Source organism: Plasmodium falciparum, assembly GCF_000002765.6.
Source record: "Plasmodium falciparum 3D7 genome assembly, chromosome: 6".
NCBI lineage: Eukaryota > Apicomplexa > Aconoidasida > Haemosporida > Plasmodiidae > Plasmodium > Plasmodium falciparum.
Window position 1 is genome coordinate 49,735 of NC_004327.3, and position 26,675 is coordinate 76,409.

Consider the following 26,675-nt stretch of genomic DNA (forward strand, 5'->3'; position numbering starts at 1 on the left):
ATCAAAATCACCGGAATCATATAATTTTCTTCTATTCTGATAACTCAATATTTTATATGTCTCATTTGTATTCTCAAATTTATTATGAAACACTAAATTATTACTTTATTCATCTTAGATAATATTTTAAAGATAAATTATAAAACTTTCTTTTAATTTCATTTATATCGAAATCTTGTTTTACATATAAAATTTCATAATAATTTTTTTTCATGTTTTTTTTTTTTTGTATTATGTAATTTTGATCATCCAAAATATCTTCATCTGAACTACTATGTATTTTATTATTGTTATTATAAGAAAGATATTATTCAAAAAATAATTATTTGTCTATAATATAAATTTAATACAAATAAATATATTACTTCAATTCGCAATTATATTCCTTAAAAAACATATCTTATTATATATTATATTGTATATATATATTTTTTTCATAATTTCATTTTTTATTATAATTTTATTTCTTTTTTATTATAAATACCACCAATACAATCAAAAAAAAAATATAACATATTACGAATACATAAAATTACAAGTAGCATAAAAAAGGGATACAATATATAAAACATAACAAAAACGATATAGTACAAAAATTCACGAAATAAATTAAAGAAAAAGAAAATGAAAAAAGTTATAAAATGTTTTTATTTCAGTATAATAATACTCCTTTTTTCCACTTGTAATTTTTATTGTTGTTTTTTTTTTTTTTGTGATTTTTTAACTTTAATTTATCTATATATATTACTTTTTATATATTTTTTAATATTTTCCTTGGTAAATATTAATGCTTAACTATTCTATGCTATTAATATAAAATTTTTCATTATTACATTAATAAAAAATATATTATATATGTATATTTGTATAATTCTTTTCCATTAGAATAAAAAACAAAAAAAAATTATTTTATTAAATTATCTACAACATGTACTACATATATATTTGTTTTAGGATAGATACATCATATGTATATATTTATATAATGATAGTATCTATCCTTTTATATTTTAATAACATAAATTATTTTTTTATAATACGTGTGTGATACAAATTTTTTTTTTTTTTTAGTATATTTTAGTCATACGTATTCTTTGAAAAAATATATTATTTATCAATTATTACACATGTATTCTAATATTTTTTTTTTTTGAATATCATAAAAAAGAAAAATGAACAAAAATTAATTCTTAATATTAGTACTATCACAAATAATACTTATATTGATACTACTATTAATACTAATGGTATTTTATTAGATATTTATATATTAATCTAAATAATATATATGTATATTTTATTGTTTTTCATAACTATGGAAAGATATATATTCATATATATAACATGCATATAATAAACATTCAAGCCTAAAAACAAAAAAGAAAATTATATAAAATTAATAATATTTATATATTAAAATGGCAAAACCTTACAAAAGAGGCACATATATAATATATTTCAAATGTTGTGGATAAATGGAAAAGTAAAAATGTAAGTGGATAAATACATATTTATATGAGTAGACGTAGAGATCATAAATTTATATTCTATAAAAATTGTTTTTATTTTTTTCAAATAACGCCACAAATAATATACATATATATATTACTATATTTTGTTATACTACAAGAAAATGGCGAGAAGTAGTGCTGTTGGTACCCAAAAAACAGTGATGCAAATCGCAGAACAGTTTCAACAGGAGGAGAAGCAAAAAGCGAATGGTATTTAGTGGTTTGACGGCTCAAGCTCACAAATGTCAGTACAACAAAGGGGGTCAAGGAAATGACCTATAAGTTAATATTTGCATCATTGACAAAGACAAACATACAAATGATAAACGTGAATATGGTAAGGGTGATGATAAATATCACGGTCCATGTACTGGAAAAGGTACAAGTCAATAAAAAAGATTTGAAATAGAAACGCCATGGGAAACGAAGAATGATGATGTAAATCAAAACCACCAAAATGCCCTATTACCTCCTCGCCTTCGTCATATGTGTACATCAAACTTGGAGAATTTAAATGCAGATAGCGAGGGACTTAGTGGTAATCATGTGAGTGACTCATTATTAGGTGATGTGTTGTTGACAGCAAAATATGAAGGATATACATAAAAAAATAATCTTAGTAATGATGTTTCAGGAATTTGTACTGTTATGTAATATAGTTTTGCAGATTTTCGTGATATAATTAAAGGAACAGATTTGTGGGATCAAAACAATGATGCAAAGCGATTACAAGAAAATTTTAAAATAATATATGGTAAAATTAAAGGTACACTTGGTGCCAAATATGCCCGTGATGATCCCCCATATACAAATTTACGTCAAAACTGGTGGGAAGCAATGAAATGTCGCATACCAGAATTACGTGCAGTACCAGATAAACAAGGTTACTTACGACATAAATTGGAATGTTCCTGAAAATATTAATAGTACTACTAATATTATGGGAAATCCAAAATATGTTTGAAATAATATATATACCGGAATTGACTTAATTAACAATTCACTAAGTACTAACCATAATGTTGATATTTATGATGAAGTTCTGAAACGAAAAGAAATGAATTATTTGGTACAAATCATACAAAAAATACGACTTTTAATAGTTTTTCCAAACAATCACATAGTGATCCTATAATGAACCAACTAAATCTATTTCATAAATGGCTAGATAGACATAGATATATATGTGAAAAGTGGAAACATAAAGAAGATATGTTAAATAAATTGAATGAAGAATGAACTATGGAAAATAATGAACATATATTTGATTTACCTCCATCAACTCTTGATGATATTCATAAAATTAATGATGAAACATATAATATGATAAGTACAAACAATATATATTATCAAGATCATAATAACAAAATTCCTCTTGATAATCTCGGATCAACAAATATCATATATAATGATATTACAACAATAACATTTTTCAAACAAATAATTTACACACAAATATATCTATTGATATACATTTTGACCAAAATAATAATAATGTGGAAAAAACTTATGTAATAGATGATAATTATTTTCAAAATTTTCACAATTCTTGATTATATAAAAAATAATAATCATGAAAAGTATGAGGAAAATGATAATACATTAATTGATGATTAATACAATTATATTAATCCAAAAAGGAATATGTCTAGATAATATATTAATAATAAATTAAGAAGAGTAACAAATTCCCATATCTAATATATAAATATATATATATAACATATTTTATATTTATTTATTTTCTTTTTTTTTTGAATTTTTTTATTCTTTAATAAAAGTATGATTTTTATTTTATTATTATTTTTTTTTAATCATTCCCTTTATATATTTTTATAATGTTAAAATATATACTTACGTTATATAAAAACAAAATATTTTAAATATTTCTTAATTATTTTGTATTATGAAATATTTACATAAAACATAATATATACAACAAAAAAATGTATATTATAATTAAAAAATATTTTTAATATAATTACATTATTATAATAATAAAATGAATACAATAATTTTAAGGTTTTTGTTTTATTATTTTTATTCTTAATATTAATTTTTACTATCATTGGCATATATTTATTTATCATATATTTATATACAGTACTATATTATAGACTTTAAGAACCAAATTGTAATTATACAATATTACTCATATATATATATCCTTATATTTTCCATTTCAATATCATATGTTTAATGTAATTTTCTTTTTACTTGTCAAAAAAAATAATAAATAAATAATATTTATTACCTATTGAAAAACAAAAATATAATATATGTATAATCATTATTTACTAAAGACCAAAAATATTTGAACAGGGGAAATTATTAATATATAGATAATATATCCTAATATAATATTAAGGAGTGTAAATAGTATTTTTTAATAGGTATTATTCTAAAATAGCAACAGTAAATTTTTTAATAATTATAATATATTACACTAATATATAATAAATACATAATCATTATTTTAAAGTTAATTTTTATCGTATGTTCTTATAATAATTCATTAATATTACACATAATATGAAACATATATATATAAATTAAATTTAAAAAGGTATTTTGCTTTTACATATTTTGCTAAGTGGATTATTTTATTGATATATCTCATATTATTATACTTTGAAAAATGTAAATTTCTTTTTTTATATATAAAAAAAAAAAAAAAAAAATTATATGTACATTATGCAATCATTTAAAATTATAATTGTATATAATTTATATTTTAATTAATCCATATAATAAATAAAAATTTATATGTAATAAATTAATGTTCTACTAATTTTATTATAAACATAATAAATAGATAAAATAAAATAAAAAATATATTTTTTTTTTAATGGCAAAATAGGCACACACACATATACATATATATTTACATGTTAGCTAAATATATATTATTAAGTCAATCAACGAATATCAATGAAGTTCCTTGATTATCTTTTGTTCACATGATAATTTGTGCAATCCTTAACTTAATAAATGTCCTCAAATGTATATAATTGTTCTTATCCTTTTCATTTTTTAAATCACTTTTTGTAGAATTCTTCTTCCTTTTATAATTTTTATAATGTCCATGATTACATATTGCTTTCCATAAAATATCCTCACCTTGTATTATTGTTTCTGATATATTTTGATTATTTTTAATATTATTTGAATCAGTATTCGACTTTATATTGTTCTCTCCTTATTATATTATATTACTATTATTATTATTACTTTATAAAAATAATTTTAAAATGTTATTTTTTTTGTTTTTTTTTTTTTTTGAAATATGTAAAATATTGATAACTTATAAGATAATCACAGGAAATATATAACTAACATATTATAATATTATAATATTATAATAAAAAAATTATATTTCCAAATGCTTAAAATTAAATAAATATATACATTTTCATATATATTTTTTAACCTTATTATATTTATATTGGTTAAAAATATATGATTTTTTTTTGTATTCAATAAAAAGAATTTTATTTACACTTTTTCAATATACTTTTATTAGATTCTATTGAATAAAATAAAAACATAAAAATATGTGGTGGTATATATTCTATCACACATATTTCCATGAAAATATTTATTTTCTTAAATATATATATAAGAAATAAAATATTTTTTTTAAGTAATTAGAAAAAAACAAACTCTATAAAAAGTTCATATATTTCTAATCATATTATATTAGAACAATTAAATTATCAATAATTCAATATTCCAATATATATTAGCAATATTTAATATTATTATATAAAAGCTAATGTTTTGGGAATCCGTTTATGGCACAAATGAAATTTTCATATTGTACTATTAAAAATATATTTATTGTAGTAATGTGGTGTATAAGATTATATATGTACCTCACTTCCTTTATGTTCTTTAAAAGAACATATATAGAAAGATCATTGGTGCCCCCTCCTTTCTCGTTCCCTAGGAGAACTCATGGAGAGAGAATTTTATGTACTCCCCTCCTTAACATTTCTTAAAGAAACACATAAAGAGGGATATTTAAAGTACAATTCCCTCTTTATTGCTCCTTAAAGAAACATATAAAGAGGGGGATATTTATAAAGCACCTCCTCCTCTTCACGTTCTTAGAACAGATAAAGAGGTATCACAAGTACTTACCTCCTTTATGCTCCATAAAAGAACATACAAAGGAGGATTTTATTACCTCTCCCTCTTCAAGTTCCTTAGAAGAACATTTAAAGAGGGATATTTATAAAGCACCTCCTCCTCTTCACGTTCTTAGAACAGATAAAGAGGTATCACAAGTACTTACCTCCTTTATGCTCCATAAAAGAACATACAAAGGAGGATTTTATTACCTCTCCCTCTTCAAGTTCCTTAGAAGAACATTTAAAGAGGGATATATTTAAAGCACCTCCTCCCCTTTATGTTCCTTAGAACAGATAAAGAGGTATCACAAGTACTTACCTCCTTTATGCTCCATAAAAGAACATACAAAGGAGGATTTTATTACCTCTCCCTCTTCAAGTTCCTTAGAAGAACATTTAAAGAGGGATATTTATAAAGCACCTCCTCCTCTTCACGTTCTTAGAACAGATAAAGAGGTATCACAAGTACTTACCTCCTTTATGTTCCTTAAAAGAACATACAAAGGAGGATTTTATTACCTCTCCCTCTTCAAGTTCCTTAGAAGAACATTTAAAGAGGGATATATTTAAAGCACCTCCTCCCCTTTATGTTCCTTAGAACATATAAAGAGGGATCATAAGTACTTACCTCCTTTATGTTCCTTAAAAGAACATACAAAGGAGGATTTTATTACCTCTCCCTCTTTATTGCTCCTTAAAGAAACATATAAAGAGGGATATTTATAAAGCACCTCCTCCTCTTCACGTTCTTAGAACAGATAAAGAGGTATCACAAGTACTTACCTCCTTTATGCTCCATAAAAGAACATACAAAGGAGGATTTTATTACCTCTCCCTCTTCAAGTTCCTTAGAAGAACATTTAAAGAGGGATATTTATAAAGCACCTCCTCCTCTTCACGTTCTTAGAACATATAAAGAGGGATCATAAGTACTTACCTCCTTTATGCTCCATAAAAGAACATACAAAGGAGGATTTTATTACCTCTCCCTCTTCAAGTTCCTTAGAAGAACATATAAAGAGGGATATTTATAAAGTACCTCCTCCTCTTCACGTTCTTAGAACAGATAAAGAGGTATCACAAGTACTTACCTCCTTTATGCTCCATAAAAGAACATACAAAGGAGGATTTTATTACCTCTCCCTCTTCAAGTTCCTTAGAAGAACATTTAAAGAGGGATATATTTAAAGCACCTCCTCCCCTTTATGTTCCTTAGAACATATAAAGAGGGATCATAAGTACTTACCTCCTTTATGTTCCTTAAAAGAACATACAAAGGAGGATTTTATTACCTCTCCCTCTTTATTGCTCCTTAAAGAAACATATAAAGAGGGATATTTATAAAGCACCTCCTCCTCTTCACGTTCTTAGAACAGATAAAGAGGTATCACAAGTACTTACCTCCTTTATGCTCCATAAAAGAACATACAAAGGAGGATTTTATTACCTCTCCCTCTTCAAGTTCCTTAGAAGAACATATAAAGAGGGATATTTATAAAGTACCTCCTCCTCTTCACATTCTTAGAAGAAGCATGTAAAGAGGAATCCTCAGTACCTCCCCCCCTATATTGCCCCTGGAAAAAACATATAGAGGGGGGAACTAATGTACCTCCTCCCCTTAATTGCTCCTTAGGAGAACATATAAAAAGGAATCTTAAGTACCATCCTTGTAGCTACTTGACACCATAGGTGATGTCCTTTGTAGGACATATACAAATCCTGGATCCTGTCCTCCAGACTTTTCTACCACTCGTAGAGTTTTCTGGGTACTGTGAACTGACCTCCTGACTGCTCTCTACAATCCGTAGATTTCCTGGGTACTGTGTACTGTCCTCTCGACAGATCTCTACAATCCGTAGATTTCCTGGGTACTGTGTACTGTCCTCTCGACAGATCTCTACAATCCGTAGATTTCCTGGGTACTGTGAACTGACCTCCAGACTGCTCTCTACAATCCGTAGATTTCCTGGGTACTGTGAACTGTCCTTCCGACTGATCTCTACAATCCGTAGATTTCCTGGGTACTGTGAACTGACCTCCAGACTGCTCTCTACAATCCGTAGAGTTACTGGGTACTGTGAACTGTCCTCCTGACTGCTCTCTACAATCCGTAGAGTTACTGGGTACTGTGTACTGTCCTCCTGACTGCTCTCTACAATCCGTAGAGTTACTGGGTACTGTGTACTGTCCTCTCGACAGATCTCTACAATCCGTAGATTTCCTGGGTACTGTGTACTGTCCTCTCGACAGATCTCTACAATCCGTAGATTTCCTGGGTACTGTGTACTGTCCTTCCGACTGATCTCTACAATCCGTAGATTTCCTGGGTACTGTGAACTGTCCTTCCGACTGATCTCTACAATCCGTAGATTTCCTGGGTACTGTGAACTGTCCTTCCGACTGATCTCTACAATCCGTAGATTTCCTGGGTACTGTGTACTGACCTCCAGACTGCTCTCTACAATCCGTAGATTTCCTGGGTACTGTGAACTGACCTCCAGACTTTTCTACCACTCGTAGAGTTTCTGGGTACTGTGAACTGACCTCCTGACTGCTCTCTACAATCCGTAGAGTTACTGGGTACTGTGAACTGTCCTCCTGACTGCTCTCTACAATCCGTAGATTTCCTGGGTACTGTGTACTGTCCTTCCGACTGATCTCTACAATCCGTAGATTTCCTGGGTACTGTGAACTGTCCTTCCGACTGATCTCTACAATCCGTAGATTTCCTGGGTACTGTGAACTGTCCTTCCGACTGATCTCTACAATCCGTAGATTTCCTGGGTACTGTGAACTGTCCTTCCGACTGATCTCTACAATCCGTAGATTTCCTGGGTACTGTGAACTGACCTCCAGACTGCTCTCTACAATCCGTAGATTTCCTGGGTACTGTGAACTGACCTCCAGACTTTTCTACCACTCGTAGAGTTTCTGGGTACTGTGAACTGACCTCCTGACTGCTCTCTACAATCCGTAGAGTTACTGGGTACTGTGAACTGTCCTCCTGACTGCTCTCTACAATCCGTAGAGTTACTGGGTACTGTGAACTGTCCTCCTGACTGCTCTCTACAATCCGTAGAGTTACTGGGTACTGTGAACTGTCCTCCTGACTGCTCTCTACAATCCGTAGAGTTACTGGGTACTGTGTACTGTCCTCCTGACTGCTCTCTACAATCCGTAGAGTTACTGGGTACTGTGTACTGTCCTCTCGACAGATCTCTACAATCCGTAGATTTCCTGGGTACTGTGTACTGTCCTCTCGACAGATCTCTACAATCCGTAGATTTCCTGGGTACTGTGTACTGTCCTTCCGACTGATCTCTACAATCCGTAGATTTCCTGGGTACTGTGAACTGTCCTTCCGACTGATCTCTACAATCCGTAGATTTCCTGGGTACTGTGAACTGTCCTTCCGACTGATCTCTACAATCCGTAGATTTCCTGGGTACTGTGAACTGACCTCCAGACTGCTCTCTACAATCCGTAGATTTCCTGGGTACTGTGAACTGACCTCCAGACTTTTCTACCACTCGTAGAGTTTCTGGGTACTGTGAACTGACCTCCTGACTGCTCTCTACAATCCGTAGAGTTACTGGGTACTGTGAACTGTCCTCCTGACTGCTCTCTACAATCCGTAGAGTTACTGGGTACTGTGAACTGTCCTCCTGACTGCTCTCTACAATCCGTAGAGTTACTGGGTACTGTGAACTGTCCTCCTGACTGCTCTCTACAATCCGTAGAGTTACTGGGTACTGTGTACTGTCCTCCTGACTGCTCTCTACAATCCGTAGAGTTACTGGGTACTGTGTACTGTCCTCTCGACAGATCTCTACAATCCGTAGATTTCCTGGGTACTGTGTACTGTCCTCTCGACAGATCTCTACAATCCGTAGATTTCCTGGGTACTGTGTACTGTCCTTCCGACTGATCTCTACAATCCGTAGATTTCCTGGGTACTGTGAACTGTCCTTCCGACTGATCTCTACAATCCGTAGATTTCCTGGGTACTGTGAACTGTCCTTCCGACTGATCTCTACAATCCGTAGATTTCCTGGGTACTGTGAACTGTCCTTCCGACTGATCTCTACAATCCGTAGATTTCCTGGGTACTGTGAACTGTCCTTCCGACTGATCTCTACAATCCGTAGATTTCCTGGGTACTGTGAACTGACCTCCAGACTTTTCTACCACTCGTAGAGTTTCTGGGTACTGTGAACTGACCTCCAGACTTTTCTACCACTCGTAGAGTTACTGGGTACTGTGAACTGTCCTCCTGACTGCTCTCTACAATCCGTAGAGTTACTGGGTACTGTGAACTGTCCTCCTGACTGCTCTCTACAATCCGTAGAGTTACTGGGTACTGTGAACTGTCCTCCTGACTGCTCTCTACAATCCGTAGAGTTACTGGGTACTGTGAACTGTCCTCCTGACTGCTCTCTACAATCCGTAGAGTTACTGGGTACTGTGAACTGTCCTTCCGACTGATCTCTACAATCCGTAGATTTCCTGGGTACTGTGAACTGACCTCCAGATTACACTCTACCATTCGTAGTGTTACCAGATACTGTGTACTTTTCTCCAGACTACACTCTACGACTCGTACAGCTACCAGATACTGTGTACTTTTCTCCAGACTACACTCTACGACTCGTACAGCTACCAGATACTGTGTACTTTTCTCCAGACTGCACTCTACCATTCGTAGTGTTACCAGATACTGTGTACGTTTCTCCAGACTGCACTCTACGACTCGTACAGCTACCAGATACTGTGTACTTTTCTCCAGACTACACTCTACGACTCGTACAGCTACCAGGTACTATGTACTCTTCTCCAGACTACTCTCTACCATTCGTAGGGTTATCAGATACTATGTACTTTTCTCCAGACTACACTCTACTACTCGTAGGGTTACCAGATACTATGTACTTTTCTCCAGACTGCACTCTACGACTCGTACAGCTACCAGATACTATGTACTCTTCTCCAGACTGCACTCTACGACTCGTACAGCTACCAGAAACTATGTACTCTTCTCCAGACTACTCTCTACTACTCGTAGGGTTACCAGATACTATGTACTTTTCTCCAGACTACTCTCTACGACTCATACAGCTACCAGATACTATGTACTCTTCTCCAGACTACTCTCTACCATTCGTAGGGTTACCAGATACTATGTACTTTTCTCCAGACTACTCTCTACCATTCGTAGGGTTACCAGATACTATGTACTTTTCTCCAGACTACACTCTACGACTCATACAGCTACCAGGTACTATGTACTCTTCTCCAGACTGCACTCTACGACTCGTACAGCTACCAGGTACTATGTACTTTTCTCCAGACTACTCTCTACCATTCGTAGGGTTATCAGATACTATGTACTTTTCTCCAGACTACTCTCTACCATTCATAGGGTTATCAGATACTATGTACTTTTCTCCAGACTACACTCTACTACTCGTAGGGTTACCAGATACTATGTACTTTTCTCCAGACTACTCTCTACGACTCATACAGCTACCAGATACTATGTACTCTTCTCCAGACTACACTCTACGACTCGTACAGCTACCAGATACTATGTACTTTTCTCCAGACTACACTCTACGACTCGTAGTGTTACCAGATACTGTGTACTCTTCTCCAGACTACTCTCTACCATTCGTATGGTTACCAGATACTGTGTACTTTTCTCCAGACTACACTCTACGACTCGTAGTGTTACCAGATACTGTGTACTTTTCTCCAGACTACTCTCTACCATTCGTATGGTTACCAGATACTGTGTACTTTTCTCCAGACTACTCTCTACCATTCGTAGTGTTACCAGATACTGTGTACTTTTCTCCAGACTACACTCTACGACTCGTACAGCTACCAGATACTATGTACTTTTCTCCAGACTACACTCTACGACTCATACAGCTACCAGATACTGTGTACTCTTCTCCAGACTACACTCTACGACTCGTAGTGTTACCAGATACTGTGTACTCTTCTCCAGACTGCACTCTACCATTCGTAGTGTTACCAGATACTGTGTACTCTTCTCCAGACTACACTCTACGACTCGTACAGCTACCAGATACTGTGTACTTTTCTCCAGATTACACTCTACCATTCGTAGTGTTACCAGATACTGTGTACTTTTCTCCAGACTACACTCTACGACTCGTACAGCTACCAGATACTATGTACTTTTCTCCAGACTACACTCTACGACTCGTACAGCTACCAGGTACTATGTACTCTTCTCCAGACTACTCTCTACCATTCGTAGGGTTATCAGATACTATGTACTTTTCTCCAGACTACTCTCTACCATTCGTAGGGTTATCAGATACTATGTACTTTTCTCCAGACTACACTCTACGACTCATACAGCTACCAGATACTATGTACTTTTCTCCAGACTACTCTCTACCATTCGTAGGGTTATCAGATACTATGTACTTTTCTCCAGACTACTCTCTACGACTCATACAGCTACCAGGTACTATGTACTCTTCTCCAGACTACTCTCTACCATTCGTAGGGTTATCAGATACTATGTACTTTTCTCCATACTACTCTCTACGACTCGTACAGCTACCAGATACTGTGTACTCTTCTCCAGACTACTCTCTACCATTCGTAGGGTTACCAGATACTATGTACTTTTCTCCAGACTACTCTCTACGACTCATACAGCTACCAGATACTATGTACTCTTCTCCAGACTACTCTCTACCATTCGTAGGGTTACCAGATACTATGTACTCTTCTCCAGACTACTCTCTACCATTCGTAGGGTTATCAGATACTATGTACTCTTCTCCAGACTACTCTCTACCATTCGTAGGGTTATCAGATACTATGTACTCTTCTCCAGACTACTCTCTACCATTCGTATGGTTACCAGATACTGTGTACTTTTCTCCAGACTACACTCTACGACTCGTACAGCTACCAGATACTATGTACTTTTCTCCAGACTACACTCTACGACTCGTACAGCTACCAGATACTATGTACTTTTCTCCAGACTACTCTCTACCATTCGTAGTGTTACCAGATACTGTGTACTCTTCTCCAGACTACTCTCTACCATTCGTAGGGTTATCAGATACTATGTACTTTTCTCCAGACTACACTCTACGACTCATACAGCTACCAGATACTGTGTACTCTTCTCCAGACTACACTCTACGACTCGTAGTGTTACCAGATACTGTGTACTCTTCTCCAGACTGCACTCTACCATTCGTAGTGTTACCAGATACTGTGTACTCTTCTCCAGACTACACTCTACGACTCGTACAGCTACCAGATACTGTGTACTTTTCTCCAGATTACACTCTACCATTCGTAGTGTTACCAGATACTGTGTACTTTTCTCCAGACTACACTCTACGACTCGTACAGCTACCAGATACTATGTACTTTTCTCCAGACTACACTCTACTACTCGTAGGGTTATGAGAAACTATCCTTGAAGATCCTGATAACCAATCCCATGCACATTTGTTTCCATCACCTTGACAATTCTATCTGTATTATCTGAAAAAATACAGACATCCATAAAAGTATCAATACTTGTAAAAATTAATAAATAAATACACATACACACACGACGCTAGTATATGTCCTTATCAAAACATTAAATAAATTTTAACTGCTTAATTACACTTAATGTCAGTATAATTTATTTAACGTTCTGATAAATACATTAATGAAAAAGTATTTGCTACTCTTTACAACAAAATACTTATTCACATGAAGATATATTTAACACGTGCAATATATATATATATATATATATATATAAAGATATATCAAAAGAATTAAAATAAAACAGATTTTCATTTATATTTTGTGATTTTATAATACATCATCATATCTTTTATTGTATTAAATCATTTTACTTCAGATTAATTTACACCTCCATGTGAAATGAAAATTTAAATGAAATGGTCTATTCTTATTAAACATATATATAATAATATCATATAATGTTTACTTATTTATTTATTATTATTACAATATATACATGTATATACATTTTAGTAGACTTTATTCTAATTTTTCTACAAAACACTATATATATTTTATAAATAAAAAAAAAAAAAAAAAAGAACAATAATATTTTTAACGAAATGGTTTATTATTATAAATTTAAAATTTGGTTCTGTAATATTTTATTTATTATACAAATTAACATACTATCAATATTAATAATATAACAAAATATATTTATTATAACACACACATATATATATTATATATATATATATATATTATTTGTATATCTCTCCATAAGCAACCTTTTTAATATATTTTTTTTTTTTTATATTCATTTATATTTTATCATTTTTATATTTTATAAAAATTTTCGTTCTTATAATAATATATAGAAAAAAATATATAATATATATTTAATCAAAAAGGAACCATTTTTTTTATTTAAAATCAAGTCATAAAATATAATTAAATAAAAAAAGTAAATATATATTATTTATTTAAAAAATTAAAATATATTTTGAAATATTTTCTCTTTTTTTTTTTTATAATATATTTGTAATTTATTCAAACACACAATTTGGACCTTTTTCTGAAACTGTTTCTTTTTTCTTATGAGACTTTATAAAGTGTCAATCATGTTTATTTATTTAAAATTATATATATTTCATTTCTAACTATAAAACATTTTAATACAATTCTTCTTTATAAAATATATTTAAAATGAAACCTGATGTCAAAATATATACACTATTTTTTCATGACGTCCTTTTATATGGGTAATAATATATAAATATTCTGTGCCCATATCAAAATAATATTATCAATAGTAAAAAAAAATGTATAATATATAATATATATATAATAAGTCAATATTCTTTTCATAAAACTCCCTATTTAACATTACATATATATATATATATCAAATTTTTAATCTCTTAATTAATCATAACTTATTCACAAATAATAACATGTATTCCTTTTTATAGTACAATTTAAAAGTATAAAACACTATTATATAAACTTAATAATCAATTTTGAATTATGATTATTATACACTAATATACCAAAAGCCTCATATAATAATATATAAAATCACTTATTGTTATTTATTTGTTTTGTAAGTTATAATAAGGAGCTAGCTAAAAATAAAAAAAAAAAAAAAAAAAAAAAAAAAAAAAACTTAAGAAATTAACATATATATATTTATTTATATAAATCTTTTTATTTATAGTTATAAATTAAGCTACTATCTTAAATAAAGAAACTATTCAACACACGGTCTAATTATTACAAAAACGCAAGTATCCAAAATTTCCATTTATTTAACACAACATAAGATAATGTAGAATATTTAATAATAAAAATTTTTAAATAATATTTTTTTTAATAATTGTTTTTTAATTTATTTATGCTTGTTTATGGGCTATCTTAAAATTAAATATCTCCAAAAAAAAAAAAAAATTTATATATATATATATATATATATATATAATATATTCATGTTTTATATTTACTCTAAGTGTACATATTATTTTATAATATATCTTAAAAGAAAAAACAAATGAACATATCTTTTTAATACAAAAAATCATTAATTTTTTTATTATTCAATAAAAAATATATATTTTTTTATATATGTATAACTTAAATATAAATAAATGCCAATTCATTTTTATTTATATTTATTTATATTCTTTAATGAACAAATGTACAAGAACAATACCCGCAAATTTATTACAAAAAATATAAAAAGAAATAAATAACATATATTCATGTAAAATTACAAGTGTATTATTTATTAATAGATAGTTTTAAATAATGAAAATAATTATTTTATGATGATCTCCTAAAAGTTTCAAACAAAATTATATGTAATTGTACGGAATTATATACGCAAAATAAATAAATAAATAAATAAACACATATATATATATATTTTTTTTTTTTGAAGAATACGAAACATTAAAATATAAAAATCAATAAAATAAAATATAAAATAAAAACATATAACATATAACATAATTAATTATACAAACAAATAAATTTTAAAAATTATATAACATGTAACCTTTCTTTTGAATTTTCATAAATAACAAAAAAGAATTTACTAAAATAAATAAATTTTTAAGGTACTTTTTTAAAACACACATATAATATATACACACATATATATATATATATTCCTTTATTTAATATTTATTATTTTTTATTTTATTTTAGTATGTAAAAATGCTACATGCAAAACCACAATAAGTATCTTCTATTTTATACTCATATACTAAATAATATATAATTATATATTTATAATGATTAATAATCTATTAAATTATTATAATGTGTAATTCTTTCATTTCTCCTTAAATATAATTTTGTTTCACTAATTCATTTTTGTGTTCATAATTTTAATTATTTATAATGTTATGCATATATACCTCATCTGTTTTATATTCATCAATATATGGAGCTTCTATGAGGCACTTTTTATAATTAATTATTGATGGATTATAATAACATAATATATTTATATAGTCATCCATATTAATTTTACTACAGTTATCAGAAAAATTTGTACTATTCAAGTCATTTTTTTTTTTTTTTTTATTTGTCCTTTCATTTATTGTTAATCCTTCTTTTTTTTTTTGACTTAATAATTTTTGATCATCCTTATCCACATTTTTTACCTTGCCCTTATATTTTATTTTATTATTATCCTCTTGTACTTCTTTTTCATAATCTGATTTCATTTCATTTTTTATTTTCACTCCTTTCTCATCTTCTTTTTTTTCTTTTTCTTCTTCTTCTTCAATATTTTCTACCTTTATATCATTATTCTCATCATCAATATATTCCTCACTTTTTAAAGTTCCATTTAACTTCACATATGTATTCATATATTTATCTACACCATCCATCATAATTTCTTTACATGAATTTAATACATCTTCCTTTAATTTTCTCCATGATAATTTAGTTGCATCTAAAAAAATTTTATATTCGCGAATGTTCGTTTCAGTATTGTTGAACCATATTTCAAATATTCCATCAATATATGGCACATTATTTATTCCGTTGATAAAAATTATATCATTACAACTACACCATAATCTATTCGAAATATCTAATGGTACAAATTTACTTTGTCGTAAATTTTCATAAAAATTATGTAGTTCTTCTTTTAATAAATAATATTTGTCTTCCTCATTTTTCATAACTCTACACCAATTTGTATACATTAGCATTTTATCAGAACATCCGTATTTTATAAGCGCATCGAGTTCTTTCCTTATTTCTCCATCTTCTTGATTCATATATTTATCACTATTTATATTATCATATGGATAAAGGCAATATTTTTTACATATCTCATCATCACATAATTCTCCAAAAAATTCTTCATTCATAGTAAATATGTTACACTCATTCATTTCGTAAGATTTCTCAAATATTTTCTCTATTTCCTTTTTATCTGATATATCCGATACATGTCTGAGCTCATCCAAAAAAACTATATCCTCATTATTATCCTTACATATACTATTAATCCTCTTTATTTTAGGTAACCTTCTTGAAATCATAAGATAAAATAAATAAAAACAGGAAAATGGTGCTCTCTTAACATATAAGCTTTCTTCAGATGATGAAATTTTACGTTCACTTAAATTTCTTGCACCAGTATCTCTTAAAAGAACTTCTGATTTTTCATATTCATCAATACTACAAATCTTTATAAAGAAAAATTAAAATATAATCTACATATATATATATATATATATATATATATATATTATTTTATTTTTTGTAAACTTACTATTAATATTATAAGTATAATTACAATTATATTCACACAGATATATTTACACAACAACCAATTAAAATATGTTCCTTGACTCATTTTTATATTTCAACATATCACAATTTTATATATCTCTATAACAATCTTCCTACTTTAAATTGTTATTACTCAATAATTTTACATTGAATGTAGAATTACGTGTATTACAATATAACATATTTTAACAATGATTTTTTAGATTAAATAACTTTTTTTTTTTTTTTTTTAATTATATGTATAATATTAAGAGAATGTTCTATTTCTATATTTTTATAAATTAATAAAAATTCTCAAAACAAAAAAACAATTTCCCTTTTTTTTTTTCATATTTCTTATTAATTTATTTATATTTTATATCTTTTTTTGTTGTTCTTTTGGTTCCTTTAAAAAGAAATAAAAAAAATGAACATATTATATAATAATATAAGAGTATGATAATAAAAAATAATTAAATTATATCTTATAAAATAACAAAAAATTTGACTATCATCATAATTATAATAAAAAATATATATATATATGTCACTTTTTTATAAAATAACCATAATCCGGTATTATCTACATTAAGGTGACCAATAATATATAGAAGTACAGAAAAAAAAAAAAAAGTACACCAAAACCAAACAAAATTGTTAAAAGAAAAAATGAAATATAAAATACATAATAATATCAATTTATTTAAAGATATAAGAAAAAAAGAATAACATGTATTTTTCTCCTCCCTTTTTAAATTTATCTATTCAAATAAAACCCCGAAATCACACATTAAATGAAAAATATATAACATATATAATATATACTTATTAAAAAGATTTACATTTTTACAAAATATATATTTTCCTTAAAGTATCACATATATATTATTTAAAAATATTTAATTATAATAAAGGAACAAAATATTAGTATAAGTATAATTGTATGTGTTCATATAAAATTATTATAAAATATCCATAACCAAAAATTAATAAAATATTTTCCTCTAAATTTTAATTATTAAACATATTACTCTTATCAAAATAAAGAATAACAAAATTTTATTTCATATATATTTTACAAAAATTGTGCTATTGAATTATTATTTATATACTTTCAATATATATATATATATATTAAAAATATATAATTTATGTGTCTACAAATTTCTTCTTTTCTTAACGTTGCTCAATATTAAATATAATTATCTAATTATATTTGTAATATATTAATGAGAATAAAAAATTATTTATTTTATTTTTAATATTATTACACACACTAAAAAAAAAAAAAAAAAAAAAAAAAAAAAAAAAGAGCAAAACTATATACAAAAATAAATCGATTTAACAATTTATTTAATATAATTCTAAATACAAAAATGTGAATTCAAAAAGTTAAACATAATTAACATTCATAATGATAAAGGAATATATGATAATATAACTATATAGAGTAATAATATTTTACTTATTAATATTAAATAATGAAAAATATATATATATATATATATATATACATATATACATTTATACAAACATACATTTACTTTTACATTTAATTTTCTTAATGCACAAAAAAATAAATAAATAAACAAATAATTGCATAAAATAAAAAATACATGTTATATAAAACATTAAATGCTTCAATTCTGGGATTTCATTTCTATAAGCCTTTGAGCAAACTTTTTATGATTAAAATTATCAGGATCTATTTGAACCGCTTTATTTTGATAAGAAATAGCTTCATTTATTTTTCCCAAATTATCATAACATGAAGCAATCAATGATAATACTTCTGTGTTATCAGGTTCTTTTTTAAGTATTGCTTCAAAATATGACAAAGCAATATTATTATCAATATATCTATATAAATTTCCTAAAGAAAATAAAGTGGGGATATGACTTTCATCGTTTGAAAGGATAAGCTTAAATGTCTTAATTGCTTTTTCAGTATTATTCATTTGTTGATATAATACTCCTTTTTTATATATATATTCAATTTTTGAAGGGTTATAAGAACAAGCCTTATCATAATAATATAAAGATTTATCTATAAAATCATGAATACAACAAAGGTCACCAATTTCATTATATAATGAAGCTATTTGTTTATTAATACAAATATTTTTTTCATCAGATAAAGTTGAATTAGAACCTAATTGATCCTTATTATTATGATCATTATGTTTTATACAATGTGTATTTAATTTTATAGATTTATTTTTTAATTCTTGTGGTCTTATTTCAAATTCTAAAATATTTTTATATATTTTATTATTATTATTATTATCTTTTAACTTTTTTAATATTTTCAATGCTTTAAAATATAAATCTAAAGATTCTTTATAATTACAATTTCTGATGTCTCGTGCTTTCTTAATTATTTCATCTATATCATGTTCCTTAAAATATAGTTCCTCATCATTTTCGTAATTTTCCACTTCCAACAATTTCATGCTAGCATAATTGTAATACTCCAAATTCTTACTTCCGAATGCACCCATTTTTAATAAAAATTGATCACTTAGATATATGCTGCCTTAAAAGGATAACATATATATATATATATATATATATATATTTATTTATTTATTTATTTATTTATTTATTTATTTAATTTTTTTTTTTTTTTTTTTTTTTTTCGACTTTTATTTATTCTCCCTTTTTTACATAATCATGTTATCAAATATATAAATAAATAAATAAAATAATACAATATGAATTAAGAAGAAATGTATTTTCTTTTATTTTTTTTATTTATACTTTTTTTTTTTTATATTATTAAAAAGATATAATAATAATTATTACATTTATATATTATATATATATATATATATGATATACTTATAAAAACTTTTTTCAATAACGGAATATTAATACATAAAATAATATTACATATATACAATATATATATATATATATATATATATATTATGTTTTATATTTTTTAATACATAACATTTTATAATATCTCATATGTTAATAATTATGTATTATATAAATTAAGAAAAAAAAAAAAAAATTAACTTATATTACGCATAATACATATTCCGAAACATACGAAAAAAAAAAAGTACACAAAAATATGTACATTTATTTAATAAAGGTATAAAAATATTGTCCCAATTTTGAGTCTATATATGGGAATACGGAAAATTTTAAATGCAAGAGTATATTCCGTAAAATATGATACGTCTATTATATATTTTAAATTATATAGAATTAATAAATTGGTCAACTTTATATATATATATATTTTAAAATTAAACATATATATATATATATATATATATATATATATATATATATATATTGCAATTGCGATTATTGTTATTATTATTTTTTTTATTATTTTTTTTTTTTTTTTTTTTTTTTATATATATATATTATATAAAAATTTTGTGAGGTTTATATAATAATTGTTATTGTTTATACTAATATTATTAAGAATACTACACAATTTATAAAAAATATATACTTATCATTATATTTTTAACTTTTTTCAAAATAGAAATATATTTGCAACAATATAATTTCCTTAACGTAAAATATAGAAATAACAAATATATGTTACAAATTAAACTATACAATAATTTATAATATATATATATATTTATTTATATTTATATATTTTTCCAAAATACTTTTAATACATTAAAAGAAAAGTATAAGAAATATTCCTAAAAAACACTTTTCTTATCATACACTTTTATTATATTTTAAAAATATAAAATATTAATAACAATAATACGATTAAGATGAAATGCCATCGTGTAGAATATTATTCTGAAGAAAACAATATTAAAAATCCAATGAACACTTGTTCCTTTAGGCGAATATTTTTAAACCTTTTGTCAATTGTTGGAATATTATTATTAGTAGGACTAAACGTAAGTTAACAAATGTGAATCATTTATAATATCAATATATATATATATATATATATATATATGTATGATATTCATTGATCTTTTTATATTAATTATTTTTTTTTTTTTTTTTCTTCAGAATATAATAATATGCGACAAAAGTGAAACAGTTGATGGATAAGTTTACCCTATATATAGAAGAAATTTATCTGAGTTAAAAAGTATAAAGAATAGAGGTTTAAGAAGTACCATTGAAAAGAATATATTAAAAAATACTGTTTATGAAAAACATAAATTAAAAGATACTTTAGATAAAAAAAATTATAGTATACTTCCTAGTTCAGTAGGTTGTGATAGTAAAGATGGTGGAAAATATAATGATGATACAACTAAGGAAAAATCTAATAATATAAATTATAATGATTTATCAAAACAGCTAACACTGGAAGAATTACGTCATGTATTAGATAATTTTAAAAAAAGTCCATCTAATCAAGATCTTTATAATATATGGAATCATGCTTTGGGTATAGCTAAAGAAGGATTTCATAATATGGTAAAAGAATTAGAGCTTTATATACGAGATTATTTAAATAAATATGAATATCAAAGTTATCATCATATGAAGGATAGAAATGTATGTATAGGAACTAAATACCCCACATGGTATAAATCAATGAATGATATTGGAGAAGCACTATCATCTACAGATAGGGACCATACTCGTGGTTTTTATGGTTTAGTTAAAGACAAAGCATCAATTGATGAAATTAAAAACTTTATTTATTCATATATAGAACATTATGATACATTAAAAAATGAATTATATAATGAACATAAGAAAAGGTTTACAGAAAGGATGAATAATCCAAAATGATTAGATATGTAAACTAAAATTATATTCATGATAATTATGTGGTTTTTTAGATATATATCAACAACAAAAAAAAAAAAAAAAAAAAAAAAAAAAAAAAAAAAAAATTTAATGTAATTTCATATATATAAAGATTTATATGAAATAATATATATATATATATATATATATATTAAAATCTGAATTAGACAATATTTATTGTTTATTTCGTAAAAACCATTTTAACATTATATATTGTTTTATAAACAATATTATATATATACACACATAATGTGTAAAAACAAAAATATATTTTTGTTATTTTAATTCACTATAATTTAAATTTTAAAAAATATTTTTGTGTAATGTAAAATTTGCACTTTATATTAAGCGTATACTATAACTAATATAATATATATATATATATATATATATATGTGTGCTTGTGTATATGCATAATATTCAAGTATTTTATTAGACACTATTTATATCATATATAGCCAAAATGTGAAATGTCATTTGTTCTTTCATATTTATACATATATTGTCATAATATTTTTTTTTTCTTTTATGAAATAATATTTATTATATATTGATACAATCTTTTCTTTTAATAGATGTCTATATATTTATAGAATATAAACAAAAACAAATAATAATAAAATAAAATTAAATAAAAAAAAAAAAAAAAACCTATATGGTGATCTGCATAAAGATATAAAATATATAATAATATATTTTTGCATAAATATATTTATATAAATATATGTAATTCAATATTAAATGTTAATATAATTATATATTATATATATTATAAGGATAACTTATAATTCCATAACAATTATAAAGTAATAAATATATTATATATATATATATATAAATAGGTACCAATTTATATTAATTCTGCTTATTATTATTATAATAATAAATATTAAACTCCTAAATATAAGGTATAATATATATATATATATATATATAAATGATTTATTCATTCAAAAAGTTTATACTTTTCCCATAGTTGTTTGTATTTTTAATGATAGTAATGACAAATAGTTAAATACGTCAAAAATTCCATAATATTCTAATGATAAATGGTGCCATACCTTTCATGTGAACTTTTTTTAAAATCTAATCATTATTTCTAATTTTACTTTTCAGTGTATTTTCATAAATTATAGATAGTTTTATATTTTTTAAATATTAATAAATGATACAATGATCATTCTAACAAAAAATAAATATCCATGTTCCTTTATGTTCTTTAGCGAATAAAATATTTACAAAAATGTAAAAAATATGTACCAGAATAAAAAAAAAAAAAAATCAATAATTTCATTACAAAAATATTATATGGACGTGTCCACATAAACCTATATATATATAATATAAGGGAATAGAATTTTAATATAAATTTATTTTTCTAAATAACCTTCGACGTTTTATGATGAATAAGTAAATATGGGCCTACTATATACAGTCTACATATATATATATATATATATATATATAATATAGAAAGAGAATACACTTAAAAAAAATACGTACACATATATATATATATATATATATATATATATATATATACTTATAAATATTTTTAATTCAAAAATTATTCATAAAAAATATATAGACAGATTTTGTTCAAATTTTATTCATTTTAATATATTCTTCTTCTATCACAAACAAAATAAAAGGACGTATATATTCTCCTTAAATATTAAATATATCAATATATTTTTTTCAACATTTTGTCCATAAGATTACAAGTTAACATTAAAAAAAAAAAAAAAAATTCTCTATTTTTTATCAGTCAACATAATAAACTTAAATAATATATTCTCTTATGAAATAATCATAAAAACAAAATAAATACACTCCTTTATAAATTCTATTCAAATATGGAACATATCCTTAAAGCATTATACATATACATAATTTTTCTTTTTCCTTTTTTTCTATAAATTAATCTTGGTATTCTTTATGTAATAATACAAATACGAAATATTCCGACATGTATATAAAATTCAAAAAATTTTATAAATAATTTTAATTTACACATATATAAAATATATTGTACATTAACATATATATTTTTACAGAAAAAAAAAAAAAAAAAAAAATACATTAAAATAATTAAAATTATTCATAAAAAGGACATTATCATGTTTTTTGTACTCATAATAAAAAGCAGGGAAATTATAAAATATAAAATTTTTTTTTTTTTTTTTCACTTTGATTATTTAAAAAAAAGAATAATTGCTTATTTTATTTTTATATATTTTTTTACTATTTATATTAAAAAATATATATATATATATATATATATATTAAGTATATATTAAAAAAAACAAAAAATGGTGTTGCCCATTCCGAACGAATTCAGTATTGGGCCTGTAACTTTTTATCTCAGAAACTCAAGGACGCGGAATCGAACCTGTGTCACTTCAAAGAAAACCTACATGCCTTCCCACTGGATCATTGGGACAACTGAAATTATTTATACTTATAAAAACATATACCCCATCGCATTTTTTCCAAAAAAAATGTGTGCATACATATATTTATATATATCAACATAAACATACATTTATATATATATATATAATTTAATATATAAAAATTAAAAAATTAAAAAATATAAAATATTATTTTAAAAAATTAAATGAATAAAATGAAATAAAATAAATTAAAATATATAAGGAATATTATATATATATATATTCATAAAGCGCAATTTTCCAATATACTATATTTTTTTTTTTTTTTTTTTTTTTATGAACATTCAAAAATGTGAATACGATTATTCATATTTCATCATTAAAAAATATATATATATATTTATATATTTTTTTAAATTAAAATAAATTTGTTGATTATTCCTACAATAATTTGTGGAAAATAAATTATTTTCCTTAAACAAAGAATAAATAAATAAATAAATATATATATATATATATATATATATATATACATATATATATGTATAATTAAACAATAAAGATACTTATTTGAAAAAAAATAAAATAAAATAAAATAAAATAAAATAAAATAAACCACAATTAAAAAGAAGTTTATTTTAAATAAATTTATAAAAATTAATTTAAATGATTGTATAAATGGTGTATGGAATTATTAAATATATATTAAGAATAACCAATATGGACATGTTTACAACAATATTTAAGAGCGTAAAACGATTAATAATAGAATTATTAAGTAATAAAAAAAAATATAATAATAATAAATATATATATATATATATTTTTTTTTTCTAACCTTAATATCTAAATTAATATATACATATGTCTGTTTTTACGTCACATTCAATTTATATTACTGTATTGTATAATATACCATACATTTTTCTTATTTAATAAAACATTTATTTTCTTATATTCATATGAAATAATTTTAATTTCAATAAATTTTATAAAAAAAATATAAATATAAATAAATAAATATATATATATATATATATATATATATATATATTCATTTATATAATGATTGAAAAGAATAAATAAGAATATATATTTTCCATGTTTTTGGATATAATACGTATACTTTATTTGTCTTTATAAAGTTATATCACATAATTTATTAATACTTTTTATGATCAACTTATTTTATAAAACATATAATTTGATCATTTCTATATATTTAAATATAACCCATACATGTTTTTTCTAATACAATCTTAAAATTTTAAGAAGAATTTTTCATATGTTATGGATTACCAATTTATTATAACCTCGTAATTATTTTGACTTTGAAGAATTTATATATATATATATATATATATAATATTAAATTGTTAACATAATGGTAAATTATTACATATATAATTTTTTTTAACTTGAAAATTATTATTTATTTTATTATATTTTTTTTTAACATTATTGTATTATATAACAAAATGGTATTTTTTACATCATGTTATAATTTAATTTTATACCTTTTATAAAAATATTTTTTTCCTAACACTAAAAAAAATAAATAATATATTTATTAAGACAAAATTATTACAAAAATCCTAAATATAATGATAAATATTTTCAATAATATATTTTATCATTTAAATAAAAAACAAATTTTTAGGTTTTACAATTTATACTATTTTAAAATATTAATATTATATCCTTAAAAAATTATGTTTCATATAATTAAAAGCAAAAATATTATATATATATATATATATAGTTTAATATATATATATATATTTATTTATTTATTTATTTATGTATGTACCAATTATCCATTTTATTTTATCTTACATTGTTTTACTCTATTCTTTTTTTTTTTTTATTCATTTCTTTATATATTTTATTATATACATTTATAATATAATAATAATAATAAATAAATAATATAATATTTCATACCAAAAATATTGATATATATTTATATAATATATAAATATATAATAATATTTTTATTTATATATATATATATACAATTATTTTCTTATGTATTATTTTTTAAAATAGAATAAATAGAA

The 26,675-nt window shown here is 24.7% G+C and overlaps 2 protein-coding genes, 1 non-coding gene and 2 pseudogenes across 3 annotated transcripts, besides 2 other annotated features; 2 read left to right on the top strand and 3 right to left on the bottom strand.

Moving 5' to 3' along the window:
* The first annotated feature begins 1,616 nt into the window (after nucleotides 1-1,616).
* On the top strand, nucleotides 1,617-3,164 carry PF3D7_0601400 (annotated as a pseudogene).
* Nucleotides 1,617-3,164: a sequence feature (erythrocyte membrane protein 1 (PfEMP1), pseudogene).
* A 12,889-nt stretch (nucleotides 3,165-16,053) lies between these two features.
* PF3D7_0601500 (Plasmodium exported protein (PHISTb), unknown function) lies at nucleotides 16,054-17,543 on the bottom strand (the record flags this gene model as incomplete). The annotated part of the gene is made up of 2 exons (XM_960913.2): nucleotides 16,054-17,373; nucleotides 17,460-17,543. The coding sequence occupies 2 exons, from the start codon at nucleotides 17,541-17,543 to the stop codon at nucleotides 16,054-16,056; spliced, it is 1,404 nt and encodes a 467-aa protein (XP_966006.2).
* Nucleotides 17,544-19,098: 1,555 nt separating this feature from the next.
* PF3D7_0601600 (tetratricopeptide repeat protein, putative) lies at nucleotides 19,099-19,959 on the bottom strand (the record flags this gene model as incomplete). Its single annotated transcript, XM_960914.1, has 1 exon — nucleotides 19,099-19,959. The coding sequence occupies one exon, from the start codon at nucleotides 19,957-19,959 to the stop codon at nucleotides 19,099-19,101; it is 861 nt and encodes a 286-aa protein (XP_966007.1).
* A 1,254-nt stretch (nucleotides 19,960-21,213) lies between these two features.
* On the top strand, nucleotides 21,214-22,201 carry PF3D7_0601700 (annotated as a pseudogene).
* Nucleotides 21,214-22,201: a sequence feature (Plasmodium exported protein (PHISTa), unknown function, pseudogene).
* A 2,327-nt stretch (nucleotides 22,202-24,528) lies between these two features.
* On the bottom strand, nucleotides 24,529-24,679 carry PF3D7_0601800. Its single transcript, XR_002966613.1, has one exon. It is a non-coding gene; the product is annotated as an H/ACA snoRNA (small nucleolar RNA).
* Between the last annotated feature and the right edge of the window lie 1,996 nt (nucleotides 24,680-26,675).